Here is a 14,884-nt window from a genome sequence, read left to right as displayed (position 1 = left end):
CTGGAAGCAGCACAAAAGGTACCCGAGCAGGAAATGGTGCTTTGTTGACCCTATAGGATCAACACTGTGTTGACTCAACATAAAGATGCCACAACTGAACAGGAGCTAATGCACACCAGTCTCTCAAACACAGTCACTTTAGGTGTGTGACTTACCTGTAGCCTCACTGGTTCCTTCTTCAGAAAACAAACATCTTTGGGGGAGGGAAATAGATTTAAAAGGATGTTTGTAATTAACACTATCTGTTTCTGGGGAAGCTGGACAAAAGCAGTAACTCATGTTCCACAAAAGCTGGACACTGTGCAGTGCCCATTATGCATTTTTCTCACAGGGCAAGGAGGAAGCAGAGCTGTAAGCTACGGACATTCTCTCAAAGTGAAACTTAGCTCAGGACACACAACAGAACACACATCCCCCACACCGATGGGAAATGGCCCAAATGTCTGACACACTGCAACCAAGAGAGAGGAAATCAACCAACCAACCAACAAAACCACCAAAACAAACTCAAAGCTTTGGCAGTTTGGCACAAGAGAGGAGAAAAACAAAGGACCTGTTCGGCTGCAGTGAAACACAATTTTTTGGCAAAATCTTGAACACCAAGACCAATCCTTCCCCTGTCTATCAAAATTAAGTGCAGAGAGGTAATCAAGGAAAGGTTTAGAGAAGGTTTGGCAGCATGATCCAAATTTCAAAAAGCTTCTGTTTGACTAACAACATTCCACATCAAAACCAAGAAAGTAAGACAAACACAGCAGATGTCTTCACAAGCAGCAACACCAGAAACAACTGTACCCTGAGATACTCAGAACATCTGGAGGTCCTGACAGGATCCCAGGAGAGCAGCACTGTGTGCTGGGACCCTTCCTGAGGTATTCCATTATAATCTTCCATCTTGCACCCTGTGAACTGGGATCTCCACAGCTAAGCAGACATTCTCCTTTTCATCCCCAATGACCTTTCCACATCCTCACCTTCCCTCATCACTGGCACAAAGAACACTTGGAATGCTGCAAACCCACTCTGGGACTCTTTGACTCTTCCCACAGGACAGGATGCTTTCTGCCTTTGCAGCAATGTCAAATACAAATCGAGGGCTTAAAGGTTCTGTGATTAGAACTGTGAACAGCTCTGATCCCTGTCCCCACAGATCTTCTTCAAGAAGACCAAACCAAACGATGAAGCACAAGTGCAATCAAAGTGTCAACAGGGTAGAAGAATTTCTACCATAGAAATTTCTACAAAGCTGGGCTGCTCTGTAGATGTGGAGGTTTGGTGTGTACATCCAGACACCAGAATGAGCTGTGTGTGGTACAGGACACACCAGCTCTGCCCAGACTGACTGGCCAAGAGCACAAGTAGGGGAAGAACAGAGCACAGAGATGACACCCACCTCCTCAACTGCCCTTAAATATCCTCTCTGAAGAGGAGCACAGATCCACCATGGCAGCAGCTGTGGAAGCTGTTACAGGTGCCCTACAATACCCACACACAAAAGGCTGAAGTGCTTCCCTCCCACAACAGCTTTTTCAAAACGGCAGCAAAACTGTTCATCAGTCTGCATGTTCCCAACTCTTATCCAACACATTCCCTATGCCAGGCTGCAGCAGCACAGGGAACTGTCTCTAATAGGAAATATTCATAACTTCCTAGGACTTTGTGGTCATGTCAATACCACATACATTTTCAAGATCCAGAAGGCCTCCAACTCCACACCCTTGGAGACTGGGAAAAGATCCTGGGCAAAAACACTTTGTGCCCATTGTACCTCCCACTTTCCTCTAGACATCCTCCATTCCTCACCCTGCAACATGCAATTCTCCAGAAAAGACCATCATCTCCCAGTCCTCTCTTCTTATGACAGGGACCATGGTCTTCCCAAGGATTTCCAGTTCCCTCACACAAGTCTCCCCACTGCTCAAGGGCACCTTTCACATCAGCACATGCACAGGCCCTACTCACTGTCACTGCCACATTCACCTCTGGCACAAGTCACAATCTCCCACCTCAAGCCTCAACTTTTGCTTACCCTCCCCAGCAACTAAAACACTGTAAAACCCACACAGGTGGCATCCCATGCCCGGTGTCCATCAGACTCTCAGCAGCTGATCCTTCGGGTCAGCAGTTTCAGAGGGAAATGTCACACACCTGTGAGTAACACTCGCTGCAGAGCTCTGCTCGGGACAGCTCTCATGGCAACGGGCACTGATGTCATAATAATAGAGAGACAGAACAACCCAGATGCTGAGGAGCACAGCAATGCAGTCCATTCCATCCTCTGGGTAGGAGAAATTGGCTGAGGGATTATTGTGTCCTTGTTGAAAATAGGATTTCCACACAACTTGAAAGGGGAATGTAAATATTGATAAAAAAATTAAAACACATGAATGTGCTCCTCCTGTCCAGCCACAAACACAGTTTCAAAACTAAAGCTAAGAAAACAAGGGGAAAAAACCAAACAAAAAAACCTCAAAATCAATAACAAAGACCCCAAAACAAAACCTTCCCAGTTTTCATAAGGACACTACCAGGGCAACCAAAATGGAGAAATTACATTATGGAAATTGAAAATGCATTAAACCATAAGTCCAAACTGTCACCCTGCCTCACATCTTCTGTAGAGGAAAATGTCAGAAGATGAGGACAGAGAAGAAACCACATCTGATACCACCATGGTCAGCCAGGGCAATAAGGCAGCACACAGGGCCGGGGGGACTGTCACCAGCACAGCCTCCTTGGTTTGCCCTCCTTCACCAAGCTCGGCTAGAAACACTACACACCATCACGGCAGCAGCGTTGTCTGCAAAGTGACACCTCAGGGAACTTCCCGCGGCAAAGGGCAGTGATTTAAGTCCAGGGGAGAACAATTCATATCCACAGCAGCAAACCTCAGCGGCGGACCGTAGCCCCAAAGGCGTGTCGCTACACCTCTGCTTCTGGCAAGTCCTCCCCGCCCACCACCAAGAACCGGGGGACTCCGGCAAGGACGCGGAGGCAGATCAAAAGGTCCATTGATATCCTCAAGCGCCCGCCAAGTACCCACTGCCCTCGGGCCGCGGGAACTGAGCCCGGCTCCCGGCAACGCCGGCCCAGGAGGCGGGAGGGAAGGGGTAAAGGGAGGAGGGAATAAGTAGACAAGAGCAAGGGATTGTCACTGACCGTGTCGAGGAGAGAGGGAGGCTCCGGCTGCGTGTCCTTGGGCGCGGCGCCGGGCGGCGGCGGGAAGTTGGGGCTGAAAACCATCAGGTCGCTCTTGGCCGCGCCGTCCGCCACGCACAGGCTCCGGCTGTGGCGCTGCGAGTACGACCAGCTGCCCACTTCGCTGGCGCACACCAGCGTCGTGGGCCCGGGCCCCGACAGCACGGCCGCCCGCGGCGCCCAGCGCGACGCCCCGTACAGCACCACGGCCAGCAGGAACAGGCTCGACACGCCGCAGATCGCCACCACCAGCCACACGTTCGTCGCCGCCGCCGCCGCCGCCGCCGGCCCAGAGCCGCTCTCGCCGCCCGCCAACGAGCGCGGCAGCAGCGACGACCAGCTCTCGCCGCCCGCAGCACCACGAGCGCGGCAGCAGATCAACGAGCCTCCCGCCGGAGCCGATCCGCCAGCGCCGCCTCCCCGCCCTCCACCAGCGACACGCTCAGCGTCGCCGTGGCCGAGCGCGCCGGCTCGCCGTGGTCCCGCACCACGATCACCAGCCTCTGCCGCGGCCCGTCCGCCTCCTCCAGCGCCCGCGCCGTGCTCACCTCGCCGCTGTACAGCCCCACGCGGAACAAGGCGCTCTTGCCCCGCGGCTCCCACAGCTCGTAGCGCAGCCACGCGTTGTAGCCCGAGTCCGCGTCCACCGCCCGGATCTTCGCCACCACCTGACCCGACGGCGAACCCCACGACGCCCACGCCCACAGCGTCCCCGCCTCCCCCGACACGGACCCGGCCTCCGACCCGCCGCCCGCCGCCGGCAGCAGCGCCGGCGCGTTGTCGTTCTCGTCCACCACGAACAGCTGCACCGTCGCGTTGCCGCACAGCGACGGCTCCCCCGCGTCCACCGCACGCACCTCGAACTGCAGCACCTGCACCTCCTCGTAGTCCAGCGGCTGCAGCGCCCGCAACACGCCGCTCTCCGCCTCCACCGACACGTAGCTCGACGCCGCAACACCCCCCACCGACCCCGACCCCGACCCCCACGACCCCGACCCCCCGCCCAACGCGCCCTCCCACAACGAGTAGCTCACGCGCCCGTTGCCCGCCTCGTCCGGGTCCCGCGCCCACAGCCGCGCCAGCTCCGCGCCCGCCAAGTTGTTCTCCCGCGCCAGCACCGTGTACACCGCCTGCGCGAACGACGGCGCGTTGTCGTTCACGTCCGACACCGGCACACGCAGCCCAACGCGGCCGCCCAGCGACGGAGAACCGCCGTCCTCCGCACGCACCTCCACCTCGTACTCCGACACCCGCTCCCGGTCCAGCAACTCCCGCAGCACCAGCGAGTACGACCCCGACAACGTCGCCTCCAGAACGAACGGACCCGACGGCCACACCCAGCACCGCACACGACCGTTCGACCCCGAGTCCCGGTCCCACACGCTCAGCAGGGCCACCACCGTCCCCAGCGACGCGTCCTCCGACACCGGCACCGACAGCGACGTCACCCGCACCTCCGGCGCGTTGTCGTTCACGTCCAGCACCTCCAGCACCACCTTGCAGTGACCCGATAGAGGTGGCATTCCCTTATCTATCGCCTTAACGTGTAGGTTATAAATCTTAAGTGTCTCATAGTCCAGGGCATCCATCAGTCTGATTTCTCCACTATTTGCACCAATGCTGAAAATATCTGCGGCTGTGGATGGAACTACAGAATCAATTTCATAAATTACTTCTCCATAAATTCCCAGGTCTGGATCCGTAGCATTCACACGAGCCACTAGTTTCCCCACTGTGGCGTCCTCGGGCAAAACTACTTTGTAAACCGACTGGTTAAACTGGGGCGCGTTGTCATTCACGTCAAGCACCGAGATCACCAGTTCCATCGTCCCTGTCAGAGACGGCCGGCCCCCGTCACTCGCCGTCAGCAATAACCGGTGAACGGGAGTCGTCTCCCGGTCCAGTGGTTTCGTGAGCACCAGAAAGAGGGACTTGCTGGATGAGTCAATGTTTTCTTCCTCTATTCTGAAATGCTCGCTGGGGCTCAGTGTGTAGGAGAGCTGCGCGTTCGCTCCGATATCCGCATCCGACGCGCCCTCCAGTGGGAAACGAGACCCAGGGAGAGTAGTAAATTCTGCGATGCTGATATTTTTTCGGGTGGCGGGGAAGATGGGGGCATTGTCATTAATGTCGGTGACCTCCAGCTCCACGTGGAAGACGCGCAGCGGCCGCTCCAGCAGCACCTCCAGCCGCAGCGCGCACGGCGCGCTCTTGCCGCACAGCTCCTCCCGGTCCAGCCGCGAGCTCACCACCAGCGCCCCGCTCGCCCCGCTCACCTCCACGCTCGCCCGCCGGCCCCCAGGCACCAGCCGCAGCCGCCGCGCCTCCGCCTCGCCCGCCTCCAGACCCAGGTCCTGCGCCACACGGCCCACCACCGTCCCGGCCTTCGCTTCCTCCGGCACCGAGTACCGCACCTGCCCCCAGCACAGCGCCCACGCCGCCTGCACCGCCACCACCCGCAACACCGCACCCCACAAACACTCGCCCATCGCCGCCGCACACGACCAGTCCTTCCGACCCCGCACGGGCCCCGCACGGCTCCCGCCGCCGCCCGCACGCACCGGCTCCGCTGCCCGGCCCCAGCCGCCCCCCCGCGCTCACAGCCGGGCTCTCCGCCGCACCGCCAAGGAGCCGCCCACACGCCCTTCCTCAGCCTGCAGCGACACCGTGCGCTGCTCCGCCGCCTCACACGCTCCCACACAGCGCCCAAGCCTCTGCCTGACACACGCATCTCCTCTGACATGTCCCGCTCCCCTTCTCTTTCTTTTTCTCAGTCATTTTTCCTTATCGCTAGCTGTTCCCTTCCAAAAAATCCTTCATTTTTTCCTTCTTCGTCTTTCTTCTTTTTTCTTGCTACCTTCAGTTCTCTATTTTTTATCCTGTCTCCTTTCCCTTCTTATTTCTACTTTTCCCCTTAATACTCTTTTCTTTCCTCCTTCTCTTTCTTCTCTTCTTTCCTTTTTTTCTTTTTCTTCGTCATTGCGCTGCCGTTCCCCATTCTTTACACCTTTTTCCCATTGCTTTTCATCCTCCTCTATTCATTAACTTCGCTGGAAGCTCCTCAGTTACCTCCAGTCCGTAGAGGAGATCATCAAATCGGAGCCATCATCTCTAAATACAGGGCATTAGAACCGCCGCACATCGGAGCCTTGTTGGGAACCACCTCCACTCAGAATCTACAGGTAATGTCGGTGAGTGATGGTCATTTCCTTTTTTAGTCTCCTTTATTATTCCATTCCGTTCTTCCTTTCTTTCTTGCTTTCGTTCTGGCTTTATTTTTCCTTAAATAAGCTCCCATCTTTCTTTATATTTTCTTATTTCCTTTTTGCATTCCTTTTTTATCCATTCCGGTGTCTCTCTCTTCTCTTTCCCTGTTCTCTTTCCTTATGTCTTTTTTTCTCCTTAACCCTATCCTGCGGTTTCCCCCCCTTCCTCTTATGTTTCCACCTTGTCTCTTCTCTTTTTGCCCGCTTTTCTAAAACATTTTCCAAGTGCTCACAATGAATAAGTCGATTGGGAATAGGTCTCCACCTTCTTTGCACTGATTTCTTCATATCCTTCCCTTTTTTCTCACCTTCTTTTCTCTTCTCCCTTTTGCTCTTCCTTTCTCTTTCTTTTCTTTCTTCCCTCACTGTGCCTTGTCGTTGTCTCCCCTCTCTTCTGCTTCCATCCTTGTATCTTCTGTTCAGCCTTTACCTTAACAAAATATTTTTAAAATACCTACAGCAATCCTACCATAGGCATGGACATGTCCTTTCTTTGGCAACAGATCTCATTTCTCTTTCCTACCACCTTCCATCCCTCTGGAGAGAAAATACCTTTCTCGCTGATCTCCTGCTCCTGCACCTCTGTCTTCCCCTCCCTTCACCATCAAGGCCACACTCTTCAGCCTCCAGCCCTCTCAAGGACCCAGCAAGAACACACCAAGGCACTCAGATGGCAAACAACAGCTCTGCTACATCACAACACGTTCCACCACCCTCTCTCACACAACCTGAAGCCAGAGCGAATGAGATATCTCTGCAAACAGGCTGGAAAGGAACCAACACGCCCAGGGGAGTTTCTCATTCAGGAACTCAAACCCATCACAGCCCAGCACCACAATCCTCCACAAAGACTGAAAAAGCACTGGGCAAAACTGCTCCTCAGGGCTCTTCATGTACCTCGATCCTTCCTGACTCACTCTCCACCTGCAGGCTGTCCTTGCCTTCTTCTTCAGGCAGGCACTCCCTGCCACAACAACACACCAGAACCTCAGTATCTATGAGCATTAATGCCCAGGAAATCCCTCACTCATCAGCACGATCCACTTGTCACACAGTCAGACAAAAGCCGGGAAGGAAACACCACAGCACTGTCACTAAGAACATCCCCTTGACCCCAACACATCTCTTTGGGGAAAGGGATTTTGGTCCCTCCTCCAGCCCTGCTGGCTCTCACCCACTCAGGCTGGGCCTGGAAGCAGCACAAAAGGTACCCGAGCAGGAAATGGTGCTTTGTTGGTCCCATAGGATCAACACTGTGTTGACTCAACATAAAGATGCCACAACTGAACAGGAGCTAATGCACACCAGTCTCTCCAACACACCCATTTCAAGTGTGCAACTTACCTGCAGCGCCACCGGTTCCTTCTTCCAAAAACAAATATTTTCGGGGGAGGGAAATAGATTTAAAAGGATATTTGTAATTAACATTATCAGTTCCTGGGGAAGCTGGACAAAAGCAGTTACTCATGTTCCTCACAAACTGGAGAGTGTACAGTGCCCTTATGTATTTTTCTCACAGGGGAAGGAGGAAGCAGAGCTGTAAGCTACGGACATTCTCTCAAAGTGAAACTTAGCTCAGGACACACAACAGAACACACATCCCCCACACCGATGGGAAATGGCCCAAATGTCTGACACACTGCCACTGAGAGAGGAAATCAACCAACCAACCAACAAAACCACCAAAACAAACTCAAAGCTTTGGCAGTTTGGCACAAGAGAGGAGAAAAACAAAGGACCTGTTCGGCTGCAGTGAAACACAATTTTTTGGCAAAATCTTGAACACCAAGACCAATCCTTCCCCTGCCTATCAATATTAAGAGCAGAGAGGTAATCAAGGAAAGGTTTAGAAAAGGCTTGACAGCATGATCCAAATTTCAAAGAGCTTCTGTTTGACCAACAACATTCCACATCAAAACCAAGAAAGTAAGACACACACAGCAGATGTTTTACAAGCAGCAACACCAGAAACAACTGTACCCTGAGATACTCAGAACATCTGGAGGTCCTGACAGGATCCCAGGAGAGCAGCACTGTGTGCTGGGACCCTTCCTGAGGTATTCCATTATAATCTTCCATCTTGCACCCTGCGAACTGGGATCTCCACAGCTAAGCAGACATTCTCCTTTTCATCCCCAATGACCTTTCCACATCCTCACCTTCTCTCATGACTGGCACAAAGAATACATGGAATGCTGCAAACCCACTCTGGGACTCTTTGACTCTTCCCACATGCCAGGATGCTTTCTGCCTTTGCAGCAATGTCAAATACAATTCGAGTGCTTAAATATTCTGTGATTAGAGGCGTGAACAGCTCTGACCAATGTCCCCACAGATTGTCTTCTTCAAGAAGACCAAACCAAACAATGAAGCACAAGTGCAATCAAAGTGTCAGTGGGGTAGAAGAATTTCTACCACAGAAATTTCTACAAAGCTGGGCTGCTCTGTAGATGTGGAGGTTTGGTGTGTACATCCAGACACCAGAATGAGCTGTGTGTGGTAACAGGACACACCAGCTCTGCCCAGACTGACTGGCCAAGAGCACAAGTAGGGAAGAACAGAGCACAGAGATGACACTCATCTCCTCAACTGCCCTTAAATATCCTCTATGAAGAGGAGCACAGAGGCAACATCTGGGGAAGCTGTTACAGGTGTCTTACAATACACACAGACCGCAGGTTGAAGTGCTTCCCTCCCACAACAACATCCCCAAAACGGTGCAAAAATGGTCATCAGTTTGCATGTTCCGAATTCTTATCCAACACATTCCCTATGCCAGGCTGCAGCAGCACAGGGAACCGTCTCTGATAGGAAATATTCATAACTTCCTAGGACTTTGTGGCCATTTCAATACCACATACATTTTCAAGATCCAGAAGGCCTCCAACTCCACAACCTTGACACTTGAGAAAAGATCCTGGGCAAAACCACTTTATGCCCATCCTGCTTCCCACTTTCCTCTAGGCATCATCCTCCATTCCTCACTCTGCAACATTTATTCTCCAGAAAAGACCATCATCTCCCAGTCCCCTCTTCTTATGACAGGGACCATGGTCTTCCCAAGGATTTCCAGTTCCCTCGTGTACACAAGTCTTCCCACTGCTCAAGGGCACCTTTCACATCAGCACATGCACAGGCCCTACTCACTGTCACTGCCACATTCACCTCTGGCACAAGTCACAATCTCCCACCTCAAGCCTCAACTTTTGCTTACCCTCCCCAGCAACTAAAACACTGTAAAACCCACACAGGTGGCATCCCATGCCCGGTGTCCATCAGACTCTCAGCAGCTGATCCTTCGGGTCAGCAGTTTCAGAGGGAAATGTCACACACCTGTGAGTAACACTCGCTGCAGAGCTCTGCTCGGGACAGCTCTCATGGCAACGGGCACTGATGTCATAATAATAGAGAGACAGAACAACCCAGATGCTGAGGAGCACAGCAATGCAGTCCATTCCATCCCCTGGGTAGGAGAAATTGGCTGAGGGATTATTGTGTTCTTGTGGAAAACAGAATTTCCGTGGAAGCTGTAAGGGTGCTGCTAATGTAAATATTGATAAAAATATCAAAACAAGTGAGTGTACACCAAGCCTCCTGTCCAGCCACAAACGCAGTTTCAAAACTACAGCTCACAAAAACGGGGGGAAAATAAACAGCCATGAAACCAATAATGAAGACACCAAACAAACTAAAACCCCAGGAAATCTCCAGAACCCCTTCCCAGTTTTCAAAATTACACGACTGGGAAAACCAAAATGGAGAAATTACATTATGGAGATTGAAAATACGTTAAACCACAGTCCAAACTGTCACCCTACCGCACATGTCAAGTAGAGGAGAATGTCAGAAGATGAGGACAGAAAAAAAGCCACATGTGATACCACCACGGTCAGCAGTCAGCAAAGGCAATAAGGAAGAAGGCAGTACATAGGGCCTGGGGACTGACACCACCACAGCCTGTCCTGCACACCAAGCTCGGGTGCAAATGCTACACATCAGCAAGCTTTGTCTCCAAAACTCAAACGTCGAGGCAACACAGGTCAACTCTCATCACAATCAGCAGCGATTTCATTCTATGGAAGAACAAATCATATCCACAGCAGCAAATCTCTGCTGCGAACCCCAAGGAGTTACCGCGATACCTCTATCGGATACAGATGAAAAGGTACAATTAACATATTTAAGCACCTGTAAAGCAACCACTTCCACAAGCCAGGGGCGCGGAGCCCGGAGACCGACAGGGCCGTCCCTGGGGGCGGGAGAGAAGGGGCAGAGGGAGGAGGGAACAAGTAGACGAGAGCAAGGGATTGTCACTGACCGTGTCGAGGAGAGAGGGAGGCTCCGGCTGCGTGTCCTTGGGCGCGGCGCCGGGCGGCGGCGGGAAGTTGGGGCTGAAAACCATCAGGTCGCTCTTGGCCGCGCCGTCCGCCACGCACAGGCTCCGGCTGTGGCGCTGCGAGTACGACCAGCTGCCCACTTCGCTGGCGCACACCAGCGTCGTGGGCCCGGGCCCCGACAGCACGGCCGCCCGCGGCGCCCAGCGCGACGCCCCGTACAGCACCACGGCCAGCAGGAACAGGCTCGACACGCCGCAGATCGCCACCACCAGCCACACGTTCGTCGTCGCCGCCGCCGCCGCCGCCGCCGGCCCAGAGCCGCTCTCGCCGCCCGCCAACGAGCGCGGCAGCAGCGACGACGAGCCCGCCGCCGCCGCCAGCGCCGCCTCGCCGCCCTCCACCAGCGACACGCTCAGCGTCGCCGTGGCCGAGCGCGCCGGCTCGCCGTGGTCCCGCACCACGATCACCAGCCTCTGCCGCGGCCCGTCCGCCTCCTCCAGCGCCCGCGCCGTGCTCACCTCGCCGCTGTACAGCCCCACGCGGAACAAGGCGCTCTTGCCCCGCGGCTCCCACAGCTCGTAGCGCAGCCACGCGTTGTAGCCCGAGTCCGCGTCCACCGCCCGGATCTTCGCCACCACCTGACCCGACGGCGAACCCCACGACGCCCACGCCCACAGCGTCCCCGCCTCCCCCGACACGGACCCGGCCTCCGACCCGCCGCCCGCCGCCGGCAGCAGCGCCGGCGCGTTGTCGTTCTCGTCCACCACGAACAGCTGCACCGTCGCGTTGCCGCACAGCGACGGCTCCCCCGCGTCCACCGCACGCACCTCGAACTGCAGCACCTGCACCTCCTCGTAGTCCAGCGGCTGCAGCGCCCGCAACACGCCGCTCTCCGCCTCCACCGACACGTAGCTCGACGCCGCAACACCCCCCACCGACCCCGACGTCCCCGACCCCCACGACCCCGGCCCCCCGCCCAACGCGCCCTCCCACAACGAGTAGCTCACGCGCCCGTTGCCCGCCTCGTCCGGGTCCCGCGCCCACAGCCGCGCCAGCTCCGCGCCCGCCAAGTTGTTCTCCCGCGCCAGCACCGTGTACACCGCCTGCGCGAACGACGGCGCGTTGTCGTTCACGTCCGACACCGGCACACGCAGCCCAACGCGGCCGCCCAGCGACGGAGAACCGCCGTCCTCCGCACGCACCTCCACCTCGTACTCCGACACCCGCTCCCGGTCCAGCAACTCCCGCAGCACCAGCGAGTACGACCCCGACAACGTCGCCTCCAGAACGAACGGACCCGACGGCCACACCCAGCACCGCACACGACCGTTCGACCCCGAGTCCCGGTCCCACACGCTCAGCAGGGCCACCACCGTCCCCAGCGACGCGTCCTCCGACACCGGCACCGACAGCGACGTCACCCGCACCTCCGGCGCGTTGTCGTTCACGTCCAGCACCTCCAGCAACACCTTGCAGTGACCCGACAGCGGGGGTGTCCCCCTATCTGTTGCTTTAACGTGTACATCGTATAAAGTAACTGTCTCAAAGTCCAGGGCTCCCATCAGTCTGATCTCACCACTCTTGGCATCGATGCTGAAAATATCTGAGGCAGAGGGAGGAACAACAGTATCGATTTCATATTTCACTTCTCTATTGCTTCCCTCGTCTGGATCTGTAGCGTTCAGTCGTGCCACTAGCGTCCCCTCTACTGCGTCCTCGGGCAAATGTACATTATACACGGATTGGTTGAACTGTGGCGCGTTGTCGTTCACATCCAGAACTGAAACTACAAGTTCCATCGTCCCTGTCAGAGACGGCCGGCCCCCGTCACTCGCCGTCAGCAACAACCGGTGAACAGGCATGGACTCCCGGTCCAGAGATTTCGTGAGCACCAGAAACAGGGACTTACTGCGCGAGTTACTGTTTTCTTCTTCTACTCTGAAATGCTCGCTGGGGCTGAGTGTGTAGGAGAGCTGAGCGTTCACTCCGATATCCGCATCTGACGCGCCCTCCAGAGGAAACCGGGACCCAGGGAGAGTAGTAAATTCCGCAATGGTGATGTTTTTTCGGGCGGCGGGGAAGATGGGGGCATTGTCATTAATGTCGGTGACCTCCAGCTCCACGTGGAAGACGCGCAGCGGCCGCTCCAGCAGCACCTCCAGCCGCAGCGCGCACGGCGCGCTCTTGCCGCACAGCTCCTCCCGGTCCAGCCGCGAGCTCACCACCAGCGCCCCGCTCGCCCCGCTCACCTCCACGCTCGCCCGCCGGCCCCCAGGCACCAGCCGCAGCCGCCGCGCCTCCGCCTCGCCCGCCTCCCGACCCAGGTCCTGCGCCACACGGCCCACCACCGTCCCGGCCTTCGCTTCCTCCGGCACCGAGTACCGCACCTGCCCCCAGCACAGCGCCCACGCCGCCTGCACCGCCACCACCCGCAACACCGCACCCCACAAACACTCGCCCATCGCCGACGCCGCCTTCCGACCCCGCACGGGCCCCGCACGGCTCCCGCCGCCGCCCGCACGCACCGGCTCCGCTGCCCGGCCCCAGCCGCCCCCCCGCGCTCACAGCCGGGCTCTCCGCCGCACCGCCAAGGAGCCGCCCACACGCCCTTCCTCAGCCTGCAGCGACACCGTGCGCTGCTCCGCCGCCTCACACGCTCCCAAACAGCGCCCAAGCCTCTGCCCCGACACACGCATCTCCTCTCTCATGTCCCGCTCCCCTTCTTCTCTTTCTTTTTCTCAGTCATTTTTCCTTATCGCTTGCTGTTCCCTTCCAAACCTTTCATTTTTCTTCGTCTTTCTTTTTTCTTGCTTCCTTCACTTCTCTCTTTTTTATCACGTCTCCTTTCCCTTCTTGTTTCTTCTTTTTTCCTTAGTACTCTTCTCTCTTTCCTCCTTCACTTTCTTCTTCTTCTTTTTTTTCTTCTTCGTCACTGCCGTTCCCCATTCTTTACACGTTTTTCCCATCTCTTTCCATCTTCCTCTATTCATCAACCCCACTGGAAGCTCCTCACTTGCCTCCAGTGCCGCAGAGGACACCATCAAATTGGAGCCATCATCTCTAAATACTGGGTATTAGAGCCGCAGTGCATTGGAGCCTTGTTGAGTACCACCTCCACTCAGCATCTACAGGTAATGTCGGTGAGAGCCGGTCATTTCTTTTTTAGTCTCCTTTGTGTTTCCATTCTGTTCTTCCTTTCTTTCTTACTTTCATTCTGGCTTTATTTTTCCTTGAACAAGCTCACGTCTTTCTTTATATTTTCTTCTTATTTCCTTTTTGTATTCCTGGTTTTACCTTCCCTTGACTCTCTTTCCTTTCTCTTTCTTTGTTCTCTTTCCCTATATCTTTCCTGTTTATCCCTATGTTTTTTCACCCTCCTCTTCTGTTTCCACCTTGTCTCTTCTCTTTTTTCCCCGACTTGATTTCCAAGCGCTCTCATTCTTCTTTGCACTGATTCCTTCAAGCCCTTCTTTTTTATTTACCTCCTTCTTTCTACTTTCTTCCTCTTCTCCCTTTTGCTCTTCCTTTCTCTTTCTTTTCTTTCTTCCCTCACTGTGCCTTGTCGTTGCCTCCCTTCTCTTCTGCTTCCATCCTTGTATCTTCTGTTCAGACTTTCCCTTAACAAAATATTTTTAAAATACCGAGAGCAATCCTACCACAGGCATGGACATGTCCTTTCTTTGGCAACAGATCTCATTTATCTTCCCTACCACCTCCCATCCCTCTGGCTAAGGAATACCTTTCTCACTGACCTCCTGCCATGCACCTCTATCTTCCCCTCCCTTCACCATCAAGGCCACACTCTTCAGCCTCCAGCCCTCTCAAGGACCCAGCAAGAACACACCAAGGCACTCAGATGGCAAACAACAGCTCTGCTACATCACAACACCTTCCACCACCCTCTCTCACACAGCCTGAAGCCAGAGCTACTGAGACATCTCTGCAAACAGGCTTGAAAGAACCAACACACCCAGGGGAGTTTCTCATTCAGGAACTCAAACCCATCACAGCCCAGCACCACAATCCTCCACAAAGACTGAAAAAGCACTGGGCAAAACTGCTCCTCAGGGCTCTTCATGTACC

At 55.0% G+C, this 14,884-nt stretch overlaps 1 protein-coding gene across 1 annotated transcript; it reads right to left on the bottom strand.

Annotated features, from left to right (window-relative positions):
• Positions 1-2,922: 2,922 nt before the first annotated feature.
• On the bottom strand, positions 2,923-13,509 carry LOC113986520 (protocadherin-16-like). The gene is given in 4 exon segments (XM_039390368.1): positions 2,923-3,528; positions 3,531-5,794; positions 10,653-13,334; positions 13,407-13,509. Coding segments are annotated over 4 exon segments (5,655 nt in total).
• Between the last annotated feature and the right edge of the window lie 1,375 nt (positions 13,510-14,884).

The sequence above is a fragment of the Pipra filicauda genome, unplaced genomic scaffold (assembly GCF_003945595.2).
Source record: "Pipra filicauda isolate LSUMZ 115617 unplaced genomic scaffold, ASM394559v2 scaffold815_size75024_pilon, whole genome shotgun sequence".
Classification (NCBI taxonomy): domain Eukaryota; kingdom Metazoa; phylum Chordata; class Aves; order Passeriformes; family Pipridae; genus Pipra; species Pipra filicauda.
This window is presented reverse-complemented; position numbering and strand designations above follow the sequence as displayed.